This window comes from Somniosus microcephalus, chromosome 3 (genome assembly GCF_052327205.1).
Source record: "Somniosus microcephalus isolate GS21.2 chromosome 3, FLI_Smic_1.0, whole genome shotgun sequence".
In the NCBI taxonomy this organism is placed as follows: Eukaryota; Metazoa; Chordata; class Chondrichthyes; order Squaliformes; family Somniosidae; genus Somniosus; species Somniosus microcephalus.
In genome coordinates this window covers 367,685,014-367,698,460 of record NC_140989.1, presented here as the reverse complement: position 1 = coordinate 367,698,460, position 13,447 = coordinate 367,685,014, and the positions used below count along the sequence as shown (strand labels likewise).

General features: G+C 48.5%; 1 protein-coding gene across 1 annotated transcript in view; it reads left to right on the top strand.

Moving 5' to 3' along the window:
• The window catches only part of msh4 (mutS homolog 4), a 99,492-nt gene that overhangs the window by 70,438 nt on the left and 15,607 nt on the right, over positions 1-13,447 (top strand). The window contains exons 15-18 of the mRNA XM_085983551.1: positions 939-1,139; positions 5,485-5,603; positions 8,463-8,591; positions 12,284-12,458. Coding sequence (XP_085839677.1) covers positions 939-1,139; positions 5,485-5,603; positions 8,463-8,591; positions 12,284-12,458 — 624 coding nt within the window. The remainder of the gene's footprint in view (positions 1-938; positions 1,140-5,484; positions 5,604-8,462; positions 8,592-12,283; positions 12,459-13,447) is intronic.

Below are 13,447 nucleotides of genomic sequence, written 5' to 3'. Positions count from 1 at the left end.
TGTGAATCAGAACCAAAGTAGTCATGGTGAGGACTAATTTCGACAAGATACTGGGCTATGAATCTCACTATATAAATACAAGTAGTTGTTATAGTTGAAAGCTCCATTTGACTCACAGCCTGGCTGAGAGCAGCTACCCTCAAGTCAAGGAACGTAACCTGGAACCTGCTGATCTGCATGGATTTCTGCGGCACTGGGTAGTGTCTTTACCCATTAAATCAACAATGCGTTGGGGGTTTCAAGTACTGCATTTTACTAGTACTTGGAGTGATACCATTTTACAGAAAATTATTGGTCAGAAGTTATCCTGCTTACATTTACTCTCACAGTGGGACAATTCTGTTTATGATAACCAGAGGACACAGATTTCAGATAATTGGCAAAAGAGCCAGAGGGGAGATGAGGAGAATTTTTTTTACACAGCGAGTTGCTATGATCTGGAATGCACTGCCTTAAAGGGCACTGGAAGCAGATTCAATAGTGACTTTCCAAAGGGGATTGGATAAATACTTGAAGGGGAAAACAATTGCAGGGCTATGGGGAAAGAGCAGGGAGTGGGACTAATTGGAGAGCTCTTTCTATGAGCCGGCACCGGCATGATGGGCTGAATGGCCTCCTTCTGTGCTGTTTCATTCTTTGACAAGCAATTGATCAGATGTACATTTGAATGTTTACTCCGACCATAGCAATTTTTGGTAATTAATAATTATGAGGGTAGCGGCATTCTGTACAGAAATGTTGTTGCTGTCTTCTCATGACATTCACCGGCAATTTGTTCATGGGTTCTCCCGAGCGGTCAGTGGAAGGTGGTTGGAAACCCTTTTATGTCCCTATCCGGGGTTTCGGCACATTGTGGTGGCCCCCTGAGGAAATTCACGGAGCTAATATTAAAATCCGGCCTGGTTTTCGCTGATTGATTGTCCTTTGTTTTGTTTTAGTTCGCCCGGAGTTCACAGACACCTTGGCTGTTAAGCAGGGGCGACACCCTATTCTCGAAAAGATATCGATGGAGAAACCTGTCGCTAACAACACCTACATTTCCGATGGGAACAACTTCATCATTGTCACTGGGCCCAACATGAGTGGGAAGTCAACCTATCTTAAACAAATTGCTCTGTGTCAGATTATAGCCCAGATTGGTGAGTAGGAGCTCAGCGGGGTAAAATTGGTCTTGGGCGCGGGGCGCAATACAGGCTCGAATCGCAATAACGGGCGGGGAGGTGGGGGGTGCGTGAGTGTGATGGGGTGGGGGGGTTATAACTGATAACTGTTGACCTATGCGCTACCACCAATTGAGGATTGGTTAACGGACAGAAAACAGAGAGTAGGAATAAACGGGTCATTTTTGGGTTGGCAGGCTGTAACGAGGGATATCGCAAGGATCAGTGCTTGGGCCTCAGCTATTCACAATCTATATCAATGATTTGGATGAGGGGACCAAATATAATACATCCAATTTTGCTGATGATACAAAGCTAGGTGGGAATGTAAGTTGTGAGGAGGATGCAAAGAGGCTTCAAGGGATATAGACTGGCTAAGTGAGTGGGCAAGAACATGGCAAATGGAATATAATGGGGAGAAATGTGAAGTTATCCACTTTGGTAGGAAAAATAGAGAAGCGGAGTATTTTTTAAATGGCGAGAGATTAGGAAATGTTGGTGTTCAGATGGACCTGGGTGTCCTTGTGCACGAATCACTGAAAGATAACAGGCAGGCACAGCAAGCAATTAGGAAAGCAAATGGTATGTTGGCCTTTATTACAAGAGGATTTGAGTATAAGAGTAAAGGGGGGAAAAATTCAGTCTCACCCCATTTGGGGCATCATTATTGGCGGTGCGCAAAGTTTAGCGCCTGGCGCTAATTATCGCCTCCGACAGCAAACTTGGCTTTTATCGCCCCTGGAGGTGATTGGAGCGCTAAATCAGACGCTTCACACCTGTCTTAAGGCGCAAAGGCCGAGGAGCGAGGCGCTACCTCAGAGCGCTGGCGAAGCAAGGAAGGGCAAATCCAAATAAACCTGCAAAGTGCTGCTCAGTACCCAAAACTCCTTCACACAGCGTTGAATCTCTCCAGAAGTCTCTCTCTCGCTCTCAGAATGCGTGGTGCAAAAATGTCACCGACAAAAAAAGGCAGGAAGCGGTCGCCTTTAAATAGCGCTCCCCCAGTCCCTTTCTGACAGCATAACGCTCCCCTCAACCTGTCATTGCTAGCGGCAGGCGGTAAGGCAGGGGGCGCCACTCAATATCCGGTCCGGGGCGCTAACGGGGCGTTGCACGCTCGGCTGCCATCACGATCTGCTGGCACAGGAGATCGTGGCGGTAGTGATTAGCACCGCCGCAAAATGTCCAGTTAATTTCGCGAGCGGCACAAACATCGCCGCGCCTGGGCGCTAGTTGCTTTGCGACCCACTTGGCGCCCTCTTAAGGCGCTAACGGGAGGCGCAAACAACTGAATTTTTCCCCCAAGATGTCTTACTGCAATTATATAGAGACCACACCTGGAGTATTGTGCACGGTTTTGGTCTCCTTACTGAAGGAAGGATCTACTTGCCGTAGAGGGAGTGCAACGAAGGTTCACCAGACTGGTTCCTGGGATGGGGGATTTGTCCTATGAGGAGAGATTGAGTAGACTAGGCCTATATTCTCTGGAGTTTAGAAACATGAGAGGTGATCTCATTGAAACATACAAGATTCTGAAGGGGCTTGACAGGGTAGATGCAGGGAGGATGTTTCCCCTGGCTGGGGAGTCTAGAACCAGGGGTCACAGTCTCAGAATAAGGGGTCGGCCATTTAGGACTGAGATGAGGAGAAATTTCTTCACTCAGAGGGTGGTGAATCTTTGGAATTCTCTACCCCAGAGGGCTGTGGAGGCTCAGTCGTTGACTATATTCAAGACAGAAATCGATAGATTTTTAGATATTAAGGGAATCAAGGGTTATGGGGATAGTGCAGGAAAGTGGAGATGAGGTAGAAGATCAGCCATGATCATATTGAATGGCGGAGCAGGCTCAAAGGGCCAAATGAATGGCCTTCTCCTGCTCCTATTTCTTATGTTCACCTGTGATGAGTGCCGTCCTGATTGGACATATATCACTGATCGTTCATCATCGCTGGTTCAGTATCCTGGGATTTCCTCATTAACACCCTCGTGGGGGCACCATCACCACAAGGACTGCAGCGTTTCAGCACCAGCGTCTCGGGGCAACCAGGGACAAGTGTCACCACGTTCAAAAAACAAATAATCATAAATAACATTTTTTAAAGTGTTTGCATTTGAACTTTCGGGGTCCTGGGTACATTTATCTCTTGTGTATGAAGTTAAAGTTGCATTATAATGAACTATCATTAGAAACCATTTTCTTCTAACCTCATACTGTTTACCCACCATCAAGTTAAATATTTTTGAAAATCTGAAACCACTGTTAATAGGATTCCGTGATATTCTGAGCCTCCTTATGTGGCTCGCTGTCAAATTTTGTTTGATAACGCTCCTGTGAAGCGCATTGGAATGTTTTACTATGTTAAAGGCAAGTTTTGTTGTTGCATCAGTGACAAGAATTGCAATGATTTCAACTGTGGATATTGGCCCAGAAATTCGGGTCGGAGGCTTCCCGCGGGTGCTGTTGTGTTGTGGGCCCGCGTGCGATTCCAATCCTGGGCCTCCTCCAGTGCTCGTGTATCCCAGGGGTGCAGTTAGTTCGAAGCGTCCCCTGGGATCATGTGGGCCATGGAGAGCCAATCGTAGCAGGGAATCTCCATTCATAAATTTGACAGGAAGACCTGTCAAATCTATGAATAGAGATCGGCCCCAAAACATCACTAAAACTTCAAATACATTTTTTTTTTAAATTACATTTTTAAAATAACTATAAATTACATAAAATAACTATTTTAAACAATTTAAATTTTTGAAAAAAAATTAATTACAGTTTTTAACGGGGCTAAAAATAAGCTTACCTTTCTTTAAAGTATTTAAAAAACCTGTGGAAAAAATGTTTTAATTTTACTTAATTCACCACTTACCTTGTTAAAAGCAGGCCTTGCGCCTGCTTTTTAAACGCGCAGCTCCCGGAGAAACCTGTAAAAAAAACGGAAGTTCAAGGTCTGCGCGCTGCCTCTCCGGCGCACACGTTTGACCTCTGAACACCTTCCTTCAAGGGAACAGAAGTTCCGGTTTCCCGCGCATGCGCAGTGCATGCACGAAACCGGCACTTTCGTTGGGCCTACGGGTGAGTACACTGCGCGCAGTCACCCGTGGAGACCCGAATTTCTGGCCCACTATCAAGTTATTTAGCAAATAGTTTTTGCATTGACTGGCATACTGAGCACGTCAGAATGTTAATACTTGGCTGGAGGGGGTAGTCACGCAAATGCAGAGCGGGCGATTAAAAGATTAAGGGATTGAAATTCTTAACTTTAAAAAAAAAGTTTTTTGCTACCAATTTTTTCCTCACCTCCTCTCAATGTACAATCCTTGTACAATAGGTCATTCTTCATATATGAGCCAAGCAAGCAAGTGTTAGAATACTATTCCACCATGGGGTGAAAGGGCATCACTGTCAAACCCCATCCCGCCCTCTCCTGACCTGCGGGCCGTTCACTTTGCAACAGGAGTCATTGGACCTTTTAAAGCAAGTTACAAATATAGACAAAAGAAATTTCATACAACTGCTGACATGAATCAGTCATTCATGAAAGAAAGACTTATGAAACAATACTGAGGGGCCTGCGGGTGGCGCTGTCCAGGGAGTGTATAAATACTCGGGCACGGGCCCAGCTTGCGCAGGACATTCTCAACAGGAACCAGTGAAGGACACAACTAGACCTCCATGTTGTAAAACAGTTGATTAAAGCTTTGTTTAACGCTTAGACCAAGTGCCTAGTAGTTTTCTTACGTCAACTGCATTAAATGTTTGAGACGCTGATCTCTCTGGAAAAGAGAAGGCAGAGGGGTGACCCAATAGATGTCTTTAAGATTATGAAAGGGTTTGATAGGGTAGACGTAGAGGAAATGCTTCCACTGCTGGGGGGCCGGGGAGTCCAAAACTTGAGATCACAAATATAAGATAAGTCACTAATAAATCCAATAGGGAATTCAGAAGAAACTTCTTTACCCAGAGAGTGGTGAGAATGTGGAACTCGCTACCACAGGGAGTGGTTGAGGCGAATAGTATAGATACATTTAAGGGGAAGCTGGATAAACACACGAGGGAGAAAGGAACAGAGGGTTATGGTGATAGGGTGAGATGAAGAGGAGTGGGAGGAGGCTCGTGTGGAGCATAAACACCGGCACGGACCAGTTGGGCCGAATGGCCTGTTTATTGCCGTACATTCTATCTGCTTCTATGTAACTCACATAATTCTGAAAGAAACTCACAACAAACATTCTTAAATTTAAAAAGAACAATATAAATATATATTCGCTGCGAGGAATGCTGAGAAATCGGAGGGGTGATTGATAAGTTTCCCTTTCCTTCCCCACTAGGTTCCTTTGTTCCAGCCGAGTACGCCTCGTTTCGAATAGCCGATCAGATCTTTACCAGGATAGGGGTAGACGATGACATCGAAACCAACTCATCCACCTTCATGAAGGAAATGAAAGAGGTGCAAAAATCTTTTTCAAAAATAACAGAATATTAAAAAGTCTTTTTTATAATAACGTTTATTGTGGAAAATGTTAGAATCCTCTAGAAATGTTGGGAAGATGTCTGTATTTTACCTTAAATTCCAGGCTGACACTACCAGTGTAGTACTGAGGGAGCGCTGCACTGTCGGAGGGACAGTACTGAGGGAGTGCTGCACTGTCGGAGGGTCAGTACTGAGGGAGTGCTGCACTGTCAGAGGGGCAGTACTGAGGGAGTGCTGCACTGTCGGAGGGGCAGTACTGAGGGAGCGCTGCACTGTCGGAGGGTCAGTACTGAGGGAGCGCTGCACTGTCGGAGGGTCAGTACTGAGGGAGCGCTGCACTGTCGGAGGGACAGTACTGAGGGAGTGCTGCACTCTCGGAGGGTCAGTACTGAGGGAGCGCTGCACTGTCGGAGGGACAGTACTGAGGGAGTGCTGCACTGTCGGAGGGTCAGTACTGAGGGAGCGCTACACTGTCGGAGGGACAGTACTGAGGGAGTGCTGCACTGTTGGAGGGGCAGTACTGAGGGAGCGCTGCACTGTCGGAGGGGCAGTACTGAGGGAGTGCTGCACTGTCGGAGGGGCAGTTCTGAGGGAGCGCTGCACTGTCGGAGGGGCAGTGCTGAGCGAGCGCTGCACTGTCGGAGGGTCAGTACTGAGGGAGAGCTGCACTGTCGGAGGGGCAGTACTGAGGGAGCGCTGCACTGTCAGAGGGGCAGTACTGAGGGGACGCTGCACTGTCGGAGGGGCAGTACTGAGGGAGTGCTGCACTGTCGGAGGGGCAGTACTGAGGGAGCGCTGCACTGTCGGAGGGGCAGTGCTGTGGGAGCACTGCACTGTCGGAGGGGTAGTACTGAAGGAGGGCTGCACTGTTAGAGGGTCAGTACTGAGGGAGTGCTGCACTGTCGGGGGGCAGTACTGAGGGAGCACCGCACTGTCGGAGGGGCAGTACTGAGGGAGTGCTGCACTGTCGGAGGGGCAGTACTGAGGGAGTGCTGCACTGTCGGAGGAGCAGTACTGAGGGAGTGCTGCACTGTCGGAGGAGCAGTACTGAGGGAGCGCTGCACTGTCGAATGGGCAGTACTGAGGGAGCGCTGCACTGTCGGAGGGACAGCACTGAGGGAGCGCTGCACTGTTGGAGCGGCAGTACTGAGCGAGTGCTGCACTGTCGGAGGGGCAGTACTGAGGGAGCGCTGCACTGTCGGAGGGGCAGTACTGAGGGAGCGCTGCACTGTCGGAGGGACAGTACTGAGGGAGTGCTGCACTGTTGGAGGGGCAGTACTGAGGGAGTGCTGCACTGTCGGAGGGGCAGTACTGAGGGAGCGCTGCACTGTTGGAGGGGCAGTACTGAGGGAGAGCTGCACTGTCGGGGGGCAGTACTGAGGGAGTGCTGCACTGTCGGAGGGGCAGTACTGAGGGAGCGCTGCACTGTTGGAGGGGCAGTACTGAGGGAGCGCTGCACTGTCAGAGGGTCAGTACTGAGGGAGTGCTGCACTGTCAGAGGGGCAGTACTGAGGGAGTGCTGCACTGTCGGAGGGGCAGTACTGAGGGAGTGCTGCACTGTTGGAGGGGCAGTACTGAGGGAGCGCTGCACTGTCAGAGGGTCAGTACTGAGGGAGTGCTGCACTGTCAGAGGGGTAGTACTGAGGGAGTGCTGCACTGTTGGAGGGGCAGTACTGAGGGAGTGCCGCACTGTTGGAGGGGCAGTACTGAGGGAGTGCTGCACTGTCGCAGGGGCAGTACTGAGGGAGCGCTGCACTGTTGGAGCTGCCGTCTTTCGGATGAAACGTTAAACCGAGGCCCCCTCTTCCGTCTCAGGTAGACATAAATGATCCTGCGGCCACTATTTTGAAGAAGAGCAGGGGATTCTCCCCGGTGTCCTGGCCAATATTTATCCCTCAGCCAGCATCATTAAAAACAGATGGTGTGTTCATTCTCACATTGCTGTTTGTGGGAGCTTGCTGTGTGCAAATTGGCTGCTGCATTTCCCACATTACAACAGTGACTACAGTTCAAAAGTATTTCATTGGTTGTAAAGCACTGTAGGACGTCCTGAGGTCGGGAAAGGCGCTATATAAATGAAAGTTCTTGCTTTCTTCTTTCTCATTGCAACCAAAGAACACTTACAGAGCTTTGAAACCATCTCATTGTTTCCACCATCGTGGACTCCACCCAACTTATTGAATTTATTTGGCTCAGAAATACACAGGTATAATATTTGGGAAGATGACGTTCTGAGGAGGTTCTCTCTCACCCCCAACTAATCCAGAATAAGGGGAAGATAGAAAACACATGAGGACGGAAGGAATAGAAAGTTATGCTGATGGGGTTAGATGAAGAAGGGTGGGAAGAGGCTCGTGTGGAGCAGAAACACCGGCTCGGGGCAGTTGGGCCGTACATTCTATGTAAACCGCTTTGCAGCAACACAAAGTAACAGTATAACTGCACTCTTAGACCTGAAATCAGACTGGTCACCACTGTGAAATCTCCAGCCCATCAGTATCTGTACATAATATTTGATGTAAAATAACTACTGAGAGCTTGGTTTGAGTATAAAACAAGGCTTTAATCAACTGTTTCACAACCATGAGTTCTAGTTACATCACTAGTTCCTGGTTACAGAAACATCCTGAGCAAGCTGGGCCCACGCCCGAGTATTTATACTCCTTGGACGGCGCCACCAGCTGGCCGCCCAGTGTTATTTCATGAGTCATTTCTTCATGAATGATAAGATTCATGACAATGTTCATTTTAAACAATTTAGGATCCATTCAGACAATAGATAAGAGTTGTGTATTTGTTAAAAGATTAATTGTGCATCTCTTCCTTTTCTTACAGATAACGTACATCATGCACAATGTCACCGATAGATCTCTCATTATAATTGATGAATTGGGTAGAGGAACCAGTACAGAGGAAGGCATTGGCATCTGCCATGCAGTCTGTGAATTTCTGCTCAGTTTCAAGGTAAAGGGTTTGGTCAATTAAGTCTTAAAGTGAACGAGCTTCAGGATTTTTGCATCTGAGAAAGAAATAGTCAAACTTTACCCCGAACACAGGTGGATCAGTGATTTGAAATGGGTAGAGCTGGTAGGATGAGGGGGCAGGGCGGGCATGGAGTACCTGTTGGGAAACCTAACCTACCTGGCCTCGCCCTCTACATCTCCTCCTCCAAGCACATCAGCTGAGAGACAATCCTTTTGGCAAACCTTTCGGTGCCCAACACAATCTTTTAATCATTCACGTCGCTGGAAAGAGCGACTTTTATTGTGCATCCCTAGTTACCCCTTGAGAAGCTGGTCATGGGCCTTCTTGTTGAATCACTGCAGTCCGTGTAGTGAAAGTACTCCCATAATGCTGTAAAACTGCCTACTTCCACCTCCGTAACGTTGGAGCTCATCCAAACTTTGCCTGTGTGCTAGGCGCTACATTGGCTCCTGTTCCGGCAACGCCTCGATTTTAAAATTCTCATCCTGCTTTTCAAATCCCTCCATGGCCTCCTCGCCCCTCCCTATCTCTGTAACCTCCTCCAGCCCCACTTAATTTGATAACGCTCCTTTGAAGCGCCTTGGGTCGTTTTACTAAGTTAAAGGTGCTATATAAATTTAAGTAGTTATTGTTGTTGTTGGGCATTCCAAGGTTTTGACCCTGTGACGATGAAGGAACGGTGATATATTTCCAAGTCGGGATGGTGTGCATGACTTGGAGGGGGAATTTGGAGGTGATGGTTTTCCCATGCACCTGCTGCCCTTGTCCTTCTAGGTAGTGGAGGTCATGGGTTTCGGAGGCACTGCCAGTATAGATGCATTTAAAGGGAAGCTAGATAATCACATGAGGGGGAAAGGAATAGAAGGATATGTTGACAGGGTGAGATGAAGAGGGGTGGGAGGAGGCTCGTGTGGAGCATTAACACCGGCACAGACCAGTTGGGCCGAATGGCCTGTCTCTGTGCTGTAGATTCTATGTAATTAACCTTAGCAGAAATCTCAGCTCGAGGATAAAGTGGGTTTTCCAACATTATAAATAAAGAACTTGCATTTATATAGCGCCTTTCACAACCTCACGGCTTCCCAAAGCGCTTTACAGCTAATGAAGTACTTTTGATTTGTAGTCACTGTTGTAATGTAGGAAATGCGGCAGCCAATTTGTGCACAGCAAGCTCCCACAAACAGCATTGTGATAATGGACCAGATCATCTGTTTTAGTGATGTTGGTTAAAGGATACATAGAAACATAGAAGATAGGAGCAGGAGTAGGCCATTCGACCCCTCGAGCCTGCTCCGCCATTTAATGAGATCATGGCTGATCATCCAAATTCAGTACCCTGTCCCTGCTTTCTCCCCATATCCCTTGATCCCTTTAGCCTTAAGAAATATATCTAACTCCTTCTTGAATATATTTAATAAGTTGGCCTCAACTGCCCTCTGGGAGAGAATTCCACAGGTTCACTACTCTCTGGATGAAGAAATTCCTCCTCATCTCAGTCCTAAATGGCTTACCCCTTATCCTTAGACTGTGACCCCTGGTTCTGGACTCCCCCGTCATCAGGAACATCCTTCCTGCATCTAGTCTGTCTAGTCCTGTTAGAATTTTATAAGTTTCAATGAGATCCCCTCTCATTCTTGTAAACTCTAGCGAATACAAGCCTAATCGACCCAATCTCTCTTCATACATCATTCCTGACAGATTCATCAGTCTGGTGAATCTTCGCTGCACTTCCTCCATGGCAAGAACATCCTTCCTCAGATAAGGCGACCAAAACTGCACACAATACTCAAGGTGTGGTCTCACCAAGGCCCTGTACAACTGCAGCAAGACATCCTTGCTCCTGTACTCAAATCCTCTCGCTATGAAGACCAACATACCATTTGCCTTCTTAACCGCCTGCTGCACCTGCATGCTTACCTTCAGCGACTGGTGCACAAGGACACCCAGGTCTCGTTGCACTTCCCCTTTTCCCAATCTATTGCCGTTCAGATAATAATCTGTCTTCCTGTTTTTGCCACCAAAGTGGATAACCTCGCATTTATCCACATTATACTGCATCTGCCATATCAGCCAACCTGTCCAAATCATACTGGAGTTTTTCTGCATCCTCCTCACAGCACACACGCCCACCCAGCTTTGTGTCGTCTGCAAACTTGGAGATATTACATCTAGTTCCCTCGTCTAGATCATTAATATATATTGTGAATAGCTGGGGTCCTAGCACCGATCCCTGTGGTACCCCACTAGTCACTGCCTGCCACTCGGAAAAAGACCCGTTTATTCCAAATGTTGGCCAGGACACCCGGGATAACTCCCCTGTTCTTCTTTGAAATAGTGCCGTGGGATCTTTTACATCAACCTGAGAGGGCAGATGGGGCCTCGGTTTAACGTCTCATCCGAAAGACGGCCCCTCCGACAGTGCAGCGCTCCGTCAGTACTGCTCCTCTGACAGTGCAGCGCTCCCTCAGTACTGCCCCTCCGACAGTGCAGCACTCCCTCAGTGCTGCCCCTCCGACAGTGCAGCGCTCCCTCAGTACTGCCCCTCCGACAGTGCAGCGCTCTCTCAGTACTGCCCCTCCGACAGTGCAGCTCTCCCTCAGTACTGCCCCTCCGACAGTGCAGCACTCCCTCAGTACTGCCCCTCCGACAGTGCAGCGCTCCCTCAGTACTGCCCCTCCGTCAGTGCAGCGCTCCCTCAGTACTGCCCCTCCGACAGTGCAGCTGTCCCTCAGTACTGCCCCTCCGACAGTTCAGCACTCCTTCAGTACTGCCCCTCCGACAGTGCAGCGTTCCCTCAGTACTGCCCCTCCGACAGTGTAGCACTCCCTCAGTACTGCCTCTCCGACAGTGCAGCGCTCCCTCAGTACTGCCCCTCTGACAGTGCAGCGCTCCCTCAGTACTGCCCCTCCAACAGTGCGGCGCTCCCTCAGTACTGCCCCTCCGACAGTGCAGCGCTCCCTCAGTACTGCCCCTCCGACAGTGCAGCACTCCCTCAGTACTGACCCTCCGACAGTGCAGCGCTCCCTCAGTACTGCCCCTCTGACAGTGCAGCGCTCCCTCAGTACTGCCCCTCCGACAGTGCAGCGCTCCCTCAGTACTGCCCCTCTGACAGTGCAGCGCTCCCTCAGTACTGCCCCTCCGACAGTGCGGCGCTCCCTCAGTACTGACCCTCCGACAGTGCAGCTCTCCCTCAGTACTGCCCCTCCAACAGTGCAGCGCTCCCTCAGTACTGCCCCTCCGACAGTGCAGCGCTCCCTCAGTACTGCCTCTCCGACAGTGCAGCGCTCCCTCAGTACTGCCCCTCCGACAGTGCGGCGCTCCCTCAGTACTGACCCTCCGACAGTGCAGCATCCCTCAGTACTGCCCCTCCGACAGTGCAGCGCTCCCTCAGTACTGCCCCTCCGACAGTGCAGCATCCCTCAGTACTGACCCTCCGACAGTGCAGCATCCCTCAGTACTACACTGGGAGTGTCAGCCAAGATTTTTGAACTCAGGTCTCTGGAAGGGGTCTTGAACACATGTCCTTCTGACTCGGGCGAAGTGCCACCCACTGAGCCATGGCTTACTAATGACGTTATGCGCAGAGGGAAATGTATATACCCTCACCGGACATCTTTGTCGAGTTGGTTTTATTTGGTCATTTGGAACAACCCTTTTTTTTTCCCGTTCAGGCATTCACACTGTTTGCCACTCACTTCCTGGAAGTCTGCCAGCTGGATGCTTTGTATCCCAACGTGGAAAACAACCACTTTGAAGTTCAGCACAATCGAAGCAACACTGGAAACTATCATAAGATCATCTACACATATGTTCTTTCCAAAGGTTACACCGAGGAGAAGAACTATGGTAAGGTACACTGCCGGACACGGGAACATTAGAGACAGGAGGAGGCCATTATGCCCCTTGCACCTGCTCCGCCATCCCATTAGATCATGGCTGACCTGTACCTCAACTCCATTTGCCCCATATCCCTTAATACCTTGCCCAACAAAAATCTATTATTATTATTTATTTCAATTTTATTTGTCACGTAACCAAATACAAGTGAAATCCAGTCAGTGAAATGCTTTTTTCTTAACGAGCCTTGATCTCAGCCGTGAAAGTTTAAATTGACCCAGCATCCTTATGGGGTGAGAATTCCAGATTTATTTCACCCTTGGTGTGAAAAGTGCTTCCTGATTTCGCTCCTGCACGGCTTGGCTCTAATTTAAAAATGATGTCCCCTCCAGAGGAAGTAGCTTCTCCGTATCTACCCTCTCAAATCCTTTTAACATTTAAACACCTCAATCAGATCACCCTCAATCTCCTATAACTCAAGAGAATAAGTTTATACATTCCCTAACGTGTTTACAGGAAACTTTGTGATATCCGGCACCGACGGGACCGAGCTGTTGCCATCCCATCAAAACTGCCGGACAAACCAGCGTTAATGTTAAAACATACAGAACTTTCTCCGTATCTAGCAACAAACCCTGTTGCTTAGCAACAGCTTCTAAACAGTCGGCCGTAGCTTGCAAGCGTCTCTGTAGCTAAGCAACAGCTTTAGCTAGACCTTGCAGAGCCTGACTAGTGAAAAAAAAGCAACGAAAAAAAAAATACTTACTGAACCGACTCCTGAATTTTGCCGGTGGATCGAGCATTCCGGACAGTTAACCTCCGGATAAACCAAAGTTTCCTGTACTAGGTTCTTTAAAGCCAAACAGTTGTACTTATTTTTAAAGTTGATAAATTACATTTTTGACTAAAAGATGTGCATACTTGGTGGGCATGAGCTGCTAACCATTACTTATTGATCCTACCACCAGAACAGCATCATCTGATTTTCCTAGGCCCAA